We start from the raw sequence: 16,578 nt of genomic DNA on the forward strand, positions 1-16,578 counted from the left end.
TATACGTTAAACATAGACTAACAGTGTATCATACTACTATCACTAATACTAACAATAACTATTAAAATTACACAAAACTAAAATAAAACTATGTAAAGATATAAAACTATATCTTCTTCTTAGAGTCTTACATAGAGTTTTAAAATAGGGTCCTATAAAAGCAAAGTAAAACTACAACCTGTCTCCACAAAAGTAATTAATCAAACAACTAATCGCGAATAACGGTTCAAGTTCGCCAGACAAGAAAGATGAGCGTTCAGTATCGGGACACCGATAATATTACCGCTGAGACAAATTAAAGAACTGCGTATATCTGTGACGTGCCGAATCGTTTCGCGATCTCGTATTCCTGCTGGCCGATGGGAAAGTTGGCCTGCGTGCTGCTCGTACCATAGGAATTTAAACGGGGATATAGGTATAAGAACACGGAGACGGGGAGTCATTCGCGGTAGTGTGAGGCATAAACGCGCCGGCACCACACCCAGCGTGACCACCATTGCGACAGGGGACACAGGATACGGCCATGCGCGTCGCGGTGATCGTGAGTAGCCAAAATTAGTTTTTTCTATTCATCCCTTTTTTGCATCCATTAAAGATCCAGGGACGCTTCGGCCCCCATGTCGTCCGCCATTTTGTTGAATCCACCCTAAACTTCCTTTTTCCGTAACCATCGTCTATCTCAATGGCTTTTCCACTTTTCATTTTCCTGCTTCGCTAACAATTAAAAAGTGTGGTTCAGTGCATGAGAATGACAGTAAAGTAAGATAATAGTAAATACAGTGAACGTAGTAAATAATAAGAAGAATAGAGTAATAGTAAAGGATAGTAAAGAATATAGAGAAATGGAAAACTGGCATGTATTAGCCAGTGGCATAACGTTCAATGGACCGTAATAGAGTTAAAAGTTCCAAAGCCCGACGTCCTTTCACTAATGATTGGATAGAGGTATGAAAATAGAGGTATGAAAATAGAGGTATGAAAATAGAGGTCTGAGTTTGAATGTGCTGCCATAGACCATCCTATTTCGTTCTCCACGGAACTGAAAGTGTTGCGCGCGAAGCGCGAAGTTTGAAAATGTTTGAGACAAATCTGAAGAAATGATCTATGAGATGGAAGAAAGTTGAAAGTTAATTAAAATATTCTAGAAGTGTATTTTAACTCGAAGATATTGGAATTTAAAAAATTGTTAAGATATGAAATGAGAAGGGATATAATTATAATTTAAATTAGTTTGAATGTTTCAAAAAATGGAAATATGAAAAATGTAAAATTCTTAAGTAAAGGGGCGAAAATATTTTTTATAAATTGGGTAATTTAGAAAATAATTGTAATTTTGCAACATAAATTTTGAAACATAAAGTAAAAATTTCAATAGGGAGGAAAACAGGAGTTTCTTGTTTAAAATTCGTAAATAGAAAAATGATTTAAATTCTTCATAAAAAGGACATTTTTCTTGCAAAGTTTTAGGCTTTACTTTATGTTTCAAGCTGTGTCATTGTAGTATGTTTACAATAAAATCATAAAAGAAGGGTAAAGGGGGAGGAAGAAATAGCGCATGCCAAGAGACTCCTAGTAGACAAACAGGTTTTTAGACAATGTGTAAAAAACTGTATCGACTTACATATTGAGTTTCCTTTATACTTGACATTCCTTTCAATCAGCCCTACTAGATGTCCATGTTCCCAAATACACTTGAGTAGAACAGCTTTCTGTTTCGACCGGTTATGCTTTGTAATCGCCATATATTACGTAAGGAACGCGAACCAACATACTTTTCATAACTGCTCTACCATTTTTCCCCCTTATTTTTACAATCACTTTCAGTAAAACAAATATTAAAACTTTGCTGTTTAAAAGATCGAAAAAAAATTATATTACTCGAAATAAACGAAGAATCACGTATTTTATATTCAAATCTAGCTTAATATAAATTATATATCATATATTTAAGTCTTCTTCGATCAATATACTATACTTCACATATACCATAATTTATTTTTAATAAAAATGATATGACAGCTTAAGAATAAGAGATCGATAAATAAAGAAATTGTCATACCTATCCAAGAGAAGTAACTCGTTCTTCCCTTGGTCAATGGATTAAAAAGGAAAAATTATATCCACCAAATCGTGACTTCAATATCAAGTCGGAATCGTTCGAAGAATCTCACGCACGCCTTTCGAAAACGTGATATCCATCGCAAAATCGAAAAGAAAATCGGAAACGACGAACGGGGAAAGAGAAGGCATATCGTTTAAAGGAAGAAAGTGAAAGTATTCACGGAGAAGTGAATGAACGAGCAAACTGGTGCGGTGAAAGAAAACGAAATTCGGCGGCAGAGAAATTGTAACAGATCTTGAACGCATTTCTAAACGAGCGTTCGGCCACGAGGGACGAAAATTAACGGGTTGCTCGCACAAGCAAACCGGGTGAAAGTGGCCAGGCAAGAAAGTCGAATAGATTTTTCATTGTATATTCCTTATAAATATCTAAGCGCGTGCCACCAGTTGGAACGAAGTGCAATCTCGTAAGAAACAAATCCATGTCCAGTCGATTCGCCTGTCTCTCCCTTCTCTCTCTCTCTCTCTCTCTCTCTTTCTCTCTCTTTCTCTCTTTCCCTCTTTCTGGCGAGTCCGGTGCATTCCTGCGAACTAGAGGAACTATAGATGAGGATATGGCGATCCGGTTCGATACCGGCTCCACTTCGCCAACACGATTGCCACAACCTATACTTCCTTTCCTCTTTCACCTTGCCAGTTTTAGAAGATGTCGAGGCATTTTTGACGTTTCTGATGAAATTTTCTAATTTAATGCATTCTTAAAGTTGCTAGAGAATTTTCATAAAGAGATTTTTGCGTTCTTTGATTTTACGTTTCTGAAAATTTTGGCAAAGATCGGTTTCGGGGATCGTGATACTTCGAGATTTGAAGGTTTTTGAATTGTGTTATAGCGTCCTGATAATATGATACATTTTTGTTCAATTTATTTTTATTTATCACCATCTTGTTTAAAACACCCTACTTCAAACACTTTTACTACCAGCTTATTGACATACCGAAGTTCGCACTTAATCATCGACATTTCAAGTTTCATAAAGAAAGAAGGGAAAAAATTTCTGACATCATCAAAACCTTAATCACTCTTGATTTGCCAAGAATGTTAGCAACTTGCAACACCTGCTGCAATTTTCGATAGAATCCCAAGACAAACCGGACAGCATACCGCTCTCACTTCCTTCAACTATTAACACAGTCACTGTTGATTATATATCTAACAGATATTTGCATATCGCAAAAACTTTATACTTGTGTTCTGTATAAAGTTACTATAAACAAATTTTACACGAACAGGTCGTCTGTCATACGCGTATCATAAAGATAACGCGCCGACTCCACGATATACGTAGTGAACGTAATAGGCACGCCAATCGATTAAGACAATATTCTAAATATGCATAAAATTCTCATATGTTATGGGAATTTTGAAATTCCACCTAAAATATTGATAAAGACACATTACGATTTCTTCCATTTCTTTAATTTTTACCAGTTGCACTTATCGATCCTCTTACATCCCTAGTATTTACTTTCCTGTAATTCGACATTATCCTTACATAGTCAGTTACGTTAACACGACCGGTATTTCATATTCTTATATAACGAAAATTACAGGAGGGAACAGACCTGTTAGCATAACTCCTCGAGACACGTTAGAAGGGGGTTGCGATCAAGCAGACAGCCGTCGAATCCCGGCATTTATTGGCACGATCGTAATTCGATTGTTCTTACTTTTCCATTTGCATTCGTTTGATATATAACAGGTTTCCACCAAGGGACTGGTCTGAAACCGGTCCAGATATTCTAGTTTACGCGTTTCTAATCGCATTCGTGCACCTATATACGCTTGATAATTAACGTAGGCTACATGACAACACGTCGTTGGTCACAAAATTCATGGTACAGAACTTGGAGAAAAGTGAAAGCGTTTCGATTTCGAGAACTCGCGATGCATAATGCCCACATTCGTGTAATGCAACATATGTGGCGCACACGTAACTTGTTGCTTGACATTTAAGTCACCGTAGTGACAACAATGAAAGAAAAAGAAGCTGAGGAGAAGGGAAAAAATGTGGAAGGACGGTCGTACGTGGAACGCATAGTTTACCTTGTCGTAATCTGATTGGTGTAACTCGTAAGCTTATCGTGTGTGCTTCCGTAATAGTACCCCAAATCGAAGATAGGCATTAGTTCAACGTGTCATATGTTTATCAGATTAAGTTATTTATGCATAAATGCACAGAATGTGAGTAATATGCACAACTATTCGTTGTGATACATATCTCTGTTGGAATTCTATTGCTTTAGTTACATTCATAAAAATATGAATTTACATTAACATCCGCAGTCTGATCATTGTCGTCTATTATTATTGTATTTTAATATTACCTTGAGCTAATTTTATTTGCCTTTCATCAGACTTATATCTTTTATGTCTTTTATGTTTTATTTTTTCTAGTTCATCAACTAAATTGGCGTCGATACACTGCATTTTATTTCGTGGATATAAAGACATATCGTTTGTGAAAAGGAACTTTTATTAGTTAATTAATTTTATAATTCTTTATTTTATTGCTATCTTTAATTTTTTATTTCTTTCTATGTTGCGAAAATATTTTATTCTATTATAGTTGTTGGCGTGCGTCACTGCGCTGGCTTCGGCCCAATTTAATCAGGATGACAATATACCAAAAGGATCGCCTCTTCGATCAACTCGTTTCCAGAGACTTCCATCTGCTCGACCAGCACTTCCAACGCAAGCTGGACTTGCGAATCAACGAATTCGCCGTCCAATTACATTTAGGTATCATTAAGTTTACAATATCAAATATTTTAACGGAGACGAGATATAGAATCCTACATTTCATTTATGATTTTAATATCATATGAGATTCTGAAAAGAAATCTGAACACTATTTTTAAATGAAAATAACTACACATAACGATATAAATCTTTTATGATGCATATTTTGTTATTCATAAATTTTGTCATTTTGAATTAGTTCATTCATTTAACTTGTGAGAAAATTTAGCTGAGTAATTTAAATGTACTTTTATAGTGCTACAACATATTTGTGTATTGATAACATGTTTACATGAAATACAAAAAAAAATTACATAATAGAAATAAAAATAAAAACTCAATATAGGATTAAACAGAGTTAAAATAATATAAAAAATCCTTTAAATATTCAAAATATTTCAACATTTAGCTATTCGAATTACATTTCTAAGTTACTCTAGAGTAAAAACATAACCTAATCCCAGTAATCAACTACACGAAAACACAGTAATATAATATCTTTTTTTAAATTACTTTCTACGTTATACATCTTTATACCTTATTTTATCAGACCCAAAGGAGCGGAAGATTCAATCGGAACAGGTCCAGGTTTCACACCCATCAGATCATTGCGACCAAATTTACCCACAGGACCAGCGCCACTTCCTCAACAAATCAAACCAGTGAACGAGGAGCCAGATGAAACGCGAAACCGCGAACCACCTCGAAATCACAATAATCAAGATGACGATACCGATCTAAGTGACGACCTTCCAGACAGCCAAGAAGGAAGCGAAGAAAGCGAAGAAAATGTGCCACGAGCAGTTCCAAATCTTGGTACAGTAGGTTCGATATCGAGGACTTCCGCTAACATTGGCCCGACTGCACAACCAGTGCAATATCGTCCTGTTTCGGGATCAGGAAGTCCAACTGGCAGAGGAAGTGGAATACCAACCGCACCAGCATTAGCACCAGTTCAGTATCGACCGACAGCAAAACCGAACAAACCAAGGAAACCGATAGAAGAACCATTTAAGCAACAGGTTAAACCACCTGCAAAATCAGTGAAACCATCTCAATCTTACGATACTCGCGGAAAGAAGCCCGTTGCACAGGTTAGTTTTAAACAAGCTTATGGTAGCACTGTTTGAGCTTCAACGTTTAAGACTAGAGTATTTTCCTCGCTCTATTAGAATTTATCTGATAAAAAGGAATAATTTTTGTTTATAAAAATATTAGTTAAAATATTGCAGTATTATATTTATTGTCACATAATAATCATGTCAATAGTTAATTAATGAGAGGATTTCCCTTAACGAGATTATGTATGTAACCAGTTAATTTTAATAGTTATGATATATAAGCATTAAGTTTTAGAGTCGAAATACAATCTTGCAGGAAGGTGCTAAATAAAATATAAAAATATAATTTCGTGACGCAAGGTATTTAAACTTCTAACATTTTCGTAATTGGACTAACACACTTTTTCAAAAGTGGAGAATGATGCTTATAGTAGTTATTGTCAAGAGAGAGTGAAACTGATCTAAAATGAGACTATTAAATGAGGAGGAAAATATATCGATTACTTTAATTAGATTATTCCTAATATACAGTATCTATTAAAGACATTTCGATGTTTCGCAATAGATTATTAGGCGATATCGCAACGATAATCCGGACGGTTCAATCACCTGGGGCTTCGAGAACGACGACGGATCTTACAAAGAAGAAATAATCGGTGTCGATTGTATCACTAGAGGTAAATACGGCTATATCGATCCAGACGGTATTCGTCGAGAATACACGTACGAAACTGGTATCAAATGCGACGAGGAACAACGAGAGGAAGAAGAAGAGAACGGGTTCGTTGATTATCAAGAGAATAAACTAGTACTTCCCGATGGTAAAACCATAGATCTATCGAGTATGGGTAAAAAGCAAACTCGTAGACCTCGTTACCATTAGTAATATATTTTATATAATTTCTTTCTTTTTTGAGTTTTCATATCGAACAATCGAAACTTTGATCATTAGAATTGAAAAGAAAATTTTCATGCGATCCTTTTCTCATAATTCATCAATTTTTTAAATATTTAATAGTACCATATTTCAGGTGATGTTAAAAAAGAGCTTTATTAAGAAAAACATAATATGTAACATAAAATAACAAGTTAAATTACTAATCATCGGAAATTATAAGTTAGAACATAGTTGGCGATTATTTATCTCAATAATAACGACGCTTAAAATTAAAGTAACATTGAATCGTTTATTTCGTAAAGCATCGATCAAGTAATACAATACAAGTTTTGTCGTGACCATTGTCATCGTGTGTTCTTTGTGTTTGAAATTTGTAATTAGAATTAGTTAGTATGTATTTCTATATCGTGTACATATAAATGTAGGTACCTGTATCGAGTTCGTCGAATAAAAATAACAAAATACATGTAACACGCTGCGTAATATTATCAAAGCATGCGTATAAATTACATAAGCAATTCTTTCATCCCTAACTTTTACCGGTATATGATTTTTCATACAATATACATAACAATAAGTGTAGATGACGAAATGTAATATGGTTTGTTATACAATACAGTCTAACATTATCTTCTCGCGAGTAATCATAAATAAATTAATGTAACCATCCGCCCATTTGGCATTCTAATCAGGAATGCGATGGAATTGCTATTCGTATGAAATTAAATATAAAATGAGTACAAATATATCAACAATTCGTTTATAATATGAACACAATACTGATTAAACATATATTTCTTGTACATGTATACAAATATATGTGTATGTATATAATAACTCTTAAAAATATTTACTTTTAATATTAACAGACTTTAAAAATTCACGAAATAATGTACAGTTACTGTATATGTATATATAAGAGATTCAAAAATACGCGTTATGTTATAATAGTATGTATATCGTTCCCTTGTAACGCAAAAATATGAAATCATCGAATATCGTGCTTCCGTGCGTAAACGAATACATTCGCTCTGTAGATAAAAGATAGCGAAATCAATTTCAAATCTGTTGTGGTCTGTTATTGTTTTGTTAGCATTTCACATTCAACTGTTAAAATGAGGAACGTACGAAAGCACGAATAGGAGTTACGAGAACAAACTCCCTCTATAAAAGCAAAGATATGTTTTGAAACTGGTCCATTTGTGTAATTCTTCTAAACGTCACACATTTTTTGTGATGAAACTAGTACGCAGGACTCGTTACCGTAGATACTTGTTTTGGTGTATGCTGTCCTTGCGCTAAGGCACCGCTTCTTGAGGCATGGAACTTGAGCCAGGCATCATAACCGTAAGCTACCATGGCGCAGAATCCAAAGAACTACGATGAGATATATAATGATATTAAAAAAAAGACACCAAACTCTTTAAAGTGGTTTTTCGAGGTATAATTTGTTTAAAATGAATTACTTTCTTAATTATGTTTACTCCGATGATCTTAAGTGACCAATAGAAATTGAATAGACAAACATAAGCTAGATATAGAATAAATCTGAGATACTCGTCTAACAATCAGGACATCTAGTTCTCAGTAATTCTAATTTGTAATTTCAAAAACTTACTGCTGCAGCACCAAAAGCTTCTACATATTTAGCATAACCAGCTGCAAGAGAAGCGGCCAGCACATAGAAAATAGTCCAAAGTATGCAAAATGTAAGTTCCTACAAATAAAAATACAGCTAAGTTATTCTTGAAATATCCTTGATTATCACTACTTTGCAAGGAAATATTGAATACGATAATACACAACAGGAAAAATAATGACGATATTAAAGTAATTAAAACGAATTATAAACAAAGTTCGTATATAGAATAGAATGTCCTAGTTCCAACTGGGATCAATATTTTGCCTTCGCGCAAAAGCAATCTGCACGTTAACTTTTTAACAGATTCCTATTTAGGATATTCGCTTCCTATTAAAAGATATTAAGATCTTATCTAGAAAATGAATTATTCTTTCTTTTAAACTCACTATTTTTAGCCAAGGAATTTTCGAGAATTTTTCTACGATATGGAATAAGTAGAAAACGAGTAATATTCCTGTGAACCAAAAGCCACCCATGGCCACAGTGTTAAACCATGCTCCGCGACTAAAATTGCTATGACTCGTTACCGTAATGCATATGAAACCTAAAAGATTTAAGACCTACAAAAACATAATAGATTATTAATAATTAATATTTTATATCCTTAAGAAAATTAAATTTTATATCGTTAAATAATTACATATGATATAGTTCAGCTTTTTAAAAATTTCAACAACGTTATATTAAAAACATATACATATATACGCATATTTAAGTATATTACATAAATAATAATCTTATAATAAATTGAGTAGTAATTCCGTTTACAAAATATTATTCTCGTAGATATGTATTTACATTCATCTTACAAAATCTTTTCTGTACTGTAATAAAAGTATGTGAACAAGAAATCTATTTTAGGTTGAAGATCCTTGTCGATTAATTAGCATGACAATCTGACAGTAAAAAACCTGAATCCATCCTTGAGTTTCATTAACATCGCTAATCTTATGCCCCATTCATACTGCTGTTCGCGAGCAATTCACGAGAATAACATTTGACAACAATATGGATGTTAATGAAAATTCGTATGTGATATACATAAATCAAAGCTACGATCCATTGAACTAGTTATTATCGACTTACCACCTGTGCGACTTTCAGCATTCCAGGTAATGTTTTTATGTAAGATGGGTCGAATCGAATACTTGTTTGTGTTGTGGTAGAAGTGGTCGTTACCGTCGTCGTTGTAGTATGTTGTGCTGGAAATCCTTGATCCATCGTAATAGGTCACGTTAAAAAAATTTCACTGTAATATTACAAAATACTAAATATTGAATACAAGAAATAATGTTATTAATAGAAGAGGAATGAATTTTCATTTAAATATTAAACTGAATTTTAAATAGGAAATATCAAACTTTAAGAAATATAAAAAATAAATAATCGAAGATAGTAAAGATAGTACAAAAATAGCAATACTTAAAAAAAAATCAAAGAATAATTAAATTAAAATTTTCTTAAATTGTAATTTTTTTGAAATTTCGATATGAAATATTACATTTTTAATAATTAAAACTTCGATAGTTAAAGAATTCTTATTGAAATTTCAAAAAAGCTATGATTTAAAGGAGTTTTATTTTTTTTACGAAAGAATAAGGAAATCTCATACGAGAAGTGTAAAGGCATTCGTTTGCGCACGTTTAATTAGCAAACCGCGATACGGTTAAACATAGCAGTTTCAATCTCGTTTTATCAGGACCGACCATAGATTGATTTTCACCATCTCAACAACCGTCGAATTAATCTGCTTAAAAAATACCTCTCGTTTATTTACATAGCAGAAGCAACTGAACTATTTACATTGCACAATTCGTTAATTAAAAATGATAGGGATTGGAATACAAATATGAAATCTGGTATAACTAACCTAGTTACGGGCAAATTTATTTTCCATAATGCTATCATTGGTCATTTAATTTTATTCGTTTAATTTTATTATTATACAGATTGTTCGCTCATTATCGTAAAGAAAAGTATGATAAATCCAAATAAAAAGATAATGGCAAATGTAATACATGGATAAACATAACCGCTAAATATACTGCTAGAAACCATAAGAAGAGAATTATCTTGCAATCGTCTTTTCACATAACTAGGTTAGATTGCTATTCTAATATTTCTAGAAAGAAATTCAATTTGTCGATACAAAGATATTCTATTCTATTTTCTAATAAATATTATTTTTCTTTTCATGCAATGTTATTCGTCTGAATAATTTGCACATTCAATGAAAAAAAAAACATTAAGATATTAAGTCTTTCAGAAGCTAATCTGATCAATTATAGGTACATAATCAGTATTCAGCTTCTTTAAAAACAAGTTATTTACCTTCATAAGTAGACTGCGGATATTTATGCAAATTCATACCGCTATGAATATAATTAAAAATATGGAATCCAGGTAGAAAACTGATTTATCTACTAAATATTATATACTATATTTTGGATAATTCATATATTTTTCTATATTATATTCATATAATTCATATATATTTCTATATTATGTCTATCCTGCACATTTTACGCTTTTAAATTCCACATAAACGCATAAAAATCTCGCAGTCTATATAACATAAGGAATCGTACACTCTAAAATAAATTAAAAAATTAATATTTAAAACATGATCGTTTAAGTACGATCTATACGGTTCATATGATTATGGCTCGTCAGAAGAATTGAATCATATCACTATTGTAATTAGCGAGAAAAGCTCGCGTGATCCCGATTTATCGCGTAGGACAAAAGGCGTAAACACGTTGCGTCGTAGATAAACACGGACAATTGCGTTGCGATTAGTCCTTTGATTCAAACCACTCAATAAAATTATGTCATATCCTGACGACATATTGAAAGAATTATTTAATGTTACACGGTGAAATCATCTGCATTGAAAATAGCGAATGACAGACTTTCTATCTTATGAACAATGCACAAGTAATGCGCCAGAAAATGAATTTGTCTGCCTAATCTATTCGTGAATAAGTTGATTACATGTATGTTCGTGCATGTGGGCGGTGGATTTGATTGTATGACATGATATCATGGTTGAAACTTCATATTTAAGAACTAAGAACACATGAATACATACAGCAGATTATAAAATTATTGTGGCACTTATAAAAATTTGTTATGGATATATTATATCTGATTATACAAAACATTTTTTTAATTTTATTTTATATAATATTTTGTACAAAAATGGAACTTACATATCATTTTCAGATTGGCTTCAAATTACGCTAGTAGAAAGTATCAATGAAACTTCAAAAAGTTTCGATAACGCACATAATATATTCATCAAAATTCTCTAATATATGTTCAAATGTTTTCGTGAGCCATATAAAATAAAATTAAATTGAAATGAAAACAAAAGCTGAAAATAAACCGACATATAGTAAATATGTGGATATGTTATTAATTTGCTCCAAACGTGATTCATCCCAAATATTGTTAATTTTGAGACATCTGCGAAAGTTAACTCTAAATGTAAAATATTTTCTAAGATGAAAGTATCATTACTTTACCTAGTAAAATAGTACTATTTAACAAGAAAGATGTTGTAATTAAAAAATTGTTCAAACTCTCTTTTTATTAAAATACATCAACAATATTCTATTAAATACCTTCAAAGCCACGAATATGGCTGAATTATTAATAGTTTTCCACTCAAAACATTCTATTTCAAACTGATTTTATGAAAAACTTATTCGTCCTACTTATATCACTCCTGTAACGAATCAATAATATGTTTTCACAAAACGAAGATATTTTAAGGACTGCAAAAGTACGTAATTGGTTGTAACGTATTTATTTGAAAGACAGGTTTAAATTATAGTTTAGAATTAAGATAGACAAATACTTTCTCTAACAATAATAACTTTTGCTACTTTCATGTATTAACGAAAGTTAACAATGAAAAACGGCAAAAAAAAATCTTGAGTCTAGTAAGTAGTAGTTCTTGTCACTCTGTACGTGAACATGAAATAGCGGGAACGAGAGTTAGTTAGCATTCTTAGTGTGTAATTAAAATATGGTTAACGCAACACTGTTTTGTTACTTCACTTTCACGACTCGTGCATACAGGTTTCTCTTACTTAGCTGATTTTTGTTTTACTTATTTACGTTATACATAGTTCTCACGACAGCGTACGATGTATGCCGAGACATTATTTCTATGTACATATATGTATGTATAGTGTGTAGTATACCTGATTTGACAGACTGATCTGTATACTCAATTATTTTCAAATCTTCCGTATTTAGTGCACTCAGTCTGGAACTTTTCTATCCTCAAAATAATCCAAAATAAAGATGTTAATCTGCTTTCCACCGCACCCGAATGCATGTATAAATAACAGAAGATATAACACTGAACACGTTTCGAAACAAACCACACTATTACAAATGGATCTACGAAACTTGGTATGTACGATCCGTACGATTCTTCTGCCCCACTTTATTATTCACATACACAATTCCCTCTGATAGAAAAATGTATAACTATCTAATAAGTAGACATTAACTCAATCGGTAAATAAACTTTATTATACAGATATTAATTTTATCTATCGTAGAAAATATACATGTCGATAATACAAAATTTGACAAATAATTTGTAATTAATGTTAAAAGTTTAATTAATAATTTGCATAATCTTTTCCTTCATACATGTACACAAGGATAAATAATTTCATAATTGATGTAAACTTATAAAGGAAGTATCTCGATTGCTCGTTAATGTAAAATGCAGTATGTATATATATAAAAGAATGTGATATCGATACATATGGTGAGTTTCCATGCAATATGAATATATATAAACCATCTTTACATATATTCGTCACTTCCTTGTTTGATGCGTCACAGATCAAAAATTATTTCAAATGAAACTTTGTGTTTAAATCTGAACTCAAGTAAGGTTAGCTGTATATAAACAATTACGACGATACAATTGTATAAACGATTTTAATACCGGAAGACTTAAACTTTCGTTTACACGATATTTATAATATATCATGTGAAAATCCAATACATTTAATGATTATTAATAAAATTAAATAAAAGGTCTTACATGATTTGATACAGAAATTTCTGCATGGTTGGTTATTTTACATTTAAATATAACAAGTTTAAGGTTATGTTAGTCTAAACAATACAAATTTGTTACCGCATTGTTACTCGATTATTTACGAAAAAGATTTGTGGTTTAGACCTATTCACTAGGAAGGAATGGTTTCTACTCGAGGGCCAAAATTTAAATTTTGTGATGGTGAAAAAGTCCTTTGTTATGAACCTGATCCTACGAAAGCAAAAGTATTGTACGATTCTAAGGTATATTATGAAAATACAAGGCAATAAATACACAAAGTTTTTGTTATTTAATAACGTATAATTTTAGGTACTTGATGTTATAGTTAACAAAGATCAAAGAGGACGTAAAGCTGTTGAATATCTAATACATTTCCAGGTAAATAATAAATACTTGTGTGAAATATTATCTTACTTCTATATTTATATTTTAAATGAAATTCTCGTATAAAATAATAGGGTTGGAATTCTTCATGGGATCGTTGTGTGACAGAGGAATATGTATTAAAAGACACAGAAGAAAATCGCCAACTTCAACGAGATTTAGCACAGAAAGCACAATTGCAATTGTATGTATGAAATTGTTTGTTAATAAAATAAATATTTACTTCACTTATATGGAAAAATAATTTAATATAATAAAATTTCTTTGTATTTAATCATATGTGAATAAAATGACAAACAGAGGAGCATATCTGTATCGAAGGGAGCGTAAGAAAAGAAGTCATAAATTATCCGAACGTTTAAATGAAACTGAAAATCAAGAACCAAGACGAAGGGCAAGAAGTGGTGGTAGCAGAGCAACATCTGCAACAACTGGATCATCAGAAGATGGCAGTTCAGGACAACATGCCGATTATGATACCGAGGTATTATTTGTATATATATATCCAAATATATGTAACAAATTTATTTATATTATATCTGACAGAAATATTTATTTTCATTGTTAAAGGAAGTCATTACTGAAGAAGATACAGAAAGTAGTTCAGATTATGTTGGTGAAACAAGCGATGATGAAGACAGTGGTGGAGGTAGTCAATCTGGTGCCAGTGTAAAACCAGGAATTGATCTTGATATAGGCACTACTTTAAGAAGGATTTTGGACCAAGATTACGACTTGATAACTAATAAAAATAAGGTATTGTTTCCACACATTTTTAAAAATTACAATATGACTACGATCGAGAAAGTGTAATCTAAAATTTGAAAGTAACAAAAAGTAACATGAATTTTAGCTAGCTGTTCTCCCTGCACAACCTACTATTGCAAATATTTTAGAATCGTGGGTTCAACACTTTACAACAACACAATTAACAAACATTCCAGAAAAGCCGCAAAGGAACAAAACGAATAATACAATAGAAAAAACAATTAACGAAATAAACATATGCAGAGAAGTTGCTGATGGATTACGTATATATTTCGATTTTACATTACACGATCTCCTTTTATATAGACAAGAACAAGAACAATATTGTAATTTAAAGTCTTCTTTCTTATATACTGAGCATCCAACTCTTGTGAAAGAAGAACCAATTGAGTAAGTTTTAATATTTTAATTTATTGGAAATTAAATCTCTTGTAATCTCTCATAATTGGATGTCTCGCGTATTTTATCATTTAAAATGTTTTAGAGAAAAACAAAAAATATTTCTTGTAAAAGCAGTTTAGTTATTGTGGTTAATATAATTTTCAGAAACTCAGAAGTTTTAGTTAAAGAAGAATACGAAGATACCGAGTACGCTCATTTACCACCATTTCAAGAACACGATCAAGAAATAGATACGTCGAAAGTGATAGCAAACTCTAAACGAAGATTAAGATCATACAGAGTGAGTTCTATAGATGAAAATAAACAATTGAGATCATACGAAGAAATTAAACAAGATACAGGAAATTTATCGAGGTGAGTTAAATTTTTACGGAAACAAATCATTTTTGTATCACTTATATAATTACGAAATTGATGAGTTCTTTCTTTTTTAGTATTGCAAGTACAAGTTCTCGTTGTTCTAGCCCACGCGGTGTAACGTTACGAATACCACCTGTTACATCTGCGCAAGTCAATGCTTTGCTTCAACAATCGAACAAATGGAGATTAATGCCTGAATCTGCGAAACCCGAAGGTCCTCCAAATCCTTCCACATACTATGGTGCCATTCACTTAACACGACTATTTGGTATGTAAAATATTTTCATTAAATATTTCTAAATAAAAAATAAAACAAAATAAATAATTTTTTTTTAGTTAAGTTGCCAGACTTACTTCAATTAACAGACATACCACATAAAAAGCTAAAGGTCCTTGTGAAATATTTGGATATGTTTCTTAGGTATATATATATACTTAATTATTTATTTTTTAAATATTTTTGTTTTTTTCATGCAACTAACAAAATTATGTCTTTAATGTTGTAGCCACTTAGAAATGCACAGAGAATGGTTCGGAGAACAATTTTATATGCAAGTAGAAAGCCAATTAATGTCTCAAGCAAGTAATTCTTAACATAATAAGAATAAGCAGTATACTTACTTTATATTCGTTTACAAATACGATTGTGTATACATTACGTACGTATTACATAAGATCTACATCAAAGATGTATGTTTATGAATTCGGTATAAGTGATAAACTCTTTTGTATTAATTAACAAAATGCTTTCTTATATGCCTTCCATAATGAAATTTTAGCTTATAAATCCATTTACGTCAACAATACAAATAACAGACCACAGTTATGTGTATGAAGTAAAAGACCATGTAAATTAGATGTGTGGTAAAAGTGTAAATGAAATTTTGGAACTTATTAGGATAAAAAGTATATATTACAAAAGGTTATATTTATAATTTTTTTTTAATAAAATATTTTTGATAAAATATCAATGTGTGATTTAATATTCATATCATTAACATTTGTATGCCAGTAATATTTATTAATACGGAGAATCAACTATTTATAAGTAATTTAATCTACTAATAAATAATTTTAATTTAAACATAACCTCATATTGTTTCTCATATT

General features: G+C 31.4%; 3 protein-coding genes across 8 annotated transcripts; 2 read left to right on the forward strand and 1 right to left on the reverse strand.

Moving 5' to 3' along the window:
* The first annotated feature begins 409 nt into the window (after positions 1 to 409).
* LOC117163700 (uncharacterized) lies at positions 410 to 7,291 on the forward strand. The gene is made up of 4 exons (XM_033346236.2): positions 410 to 541; positions 4,689 to 4,861; positions 5,412 to 5,955; positions 6,488 to 7,291. Exons 1-4 carry the CDS (start codon positions 524 to 526, stop codon positions 6,803 to 6,805), a joined length of 1,053 nt encoding a protein of 350 aa, XP_033202127.1. The 5' UTR covers positions 410 to 523; the 3' UTR covers positions 6,806 to 7,291.
* On the reverse strand, positions 7,090 to 12,813 carry LOC117163704 (CKLF-like MARVEL transmembrane domain-containing protein 8). Of its 2 annotated transcripts, none has more exons than XM_033346246.2 (5): positions 12,674 to 12,813; positions 9,549 to 9,711; positions 8,849 to 9,022; positions 8,439 to 8,537; positions 7,090 to 8,197 (listed from the first exon to the last, which is right to left on the reverse strand). In XM_033346246.2, exons 2-5 carry the CDS (start codon positions 9,681 to 9,683, stop codon positions 8,063 to 8,065), a joined length of 543 nt encoding a protein of 180 aa, XP_033202137.1. In that variant the 5' UTR covers positions 9,684 to 9,711; positions 12,674 to 12,813; the 3' UTR covers positions 7,090 to 8,062. The 2 variants fall into 2 exon arrangements, with proteins under 2 accessions (XP_033202137.1, XP_076477702.1); XM_076621587.1 differs by lacking the exon at positions 12,674 to 12,813 and adding an exon at positions 12,560 to 12,583.
* msl-3 (male-specific lethal 3) lies at positions 12,759 to 16,435 on the forward strand. Of its 5 annotated transcripts, none has more exons than XM_076621586.1 (11): positions 12,759 to 12,887; positions 13,676 to 13,796; positions 13,864 to 13,932; positions 14,013 to 14,122; positions 14,239 to 14,422; positions 14,509 to 14,694; positions 14,792 to 15,096; positions 15,253 to 15,462; positions 15,543 to 15,736; positions 15,805 to 15,889; positions 15,975 to 16,435. In XM_076621586.1, the coding sequence occupies exons 2-11, from the start codon at positions 13,695 to 13,697 to the stop codon at positions 16,060 to 16,062; spliced, it is 1,533 nt and encodes a 510-aa protein (XP_076477701.1). In that variant the 5' UTR covers positions 12,759 to 12,887; positions 13,676 to 13,694; the 3' UTR covers positions 16,063 to 16,435. The 5 variants fall into 5 exon arrangements, with proteins under 5 accessions (XP_076477701.1, XP_076477700.1, XP_033202120.1 ...); XM_076621585.1 differs by lacking the exon at positions 12,759 to 12,887 and adding an exon at positions 13,123 to 13,254; XM_033346229.2 differs by lacking the exon at positions 12,759 to 12,887 and adding an exon at positions 13,401 to 13,563.
* Positions 16,436 to 16,578: the final 143 nt, after the last annotated feature.

Source organism: Bombus vancouverensis, chromosome 9 (assembly GCF_051014615.1).
Source record: "Bombus vancouverensis nearcticus chromosome 9, iyBomVanc1_principal, whole genome shotgun sequence".
Taxonomy (NCBI): domain Eukaryota; kingdom Metazoa; phylum Arthropoda; class Insecta; order Hymenoptera; family Apidae; genus Bombus; species Bombus vancouverensis.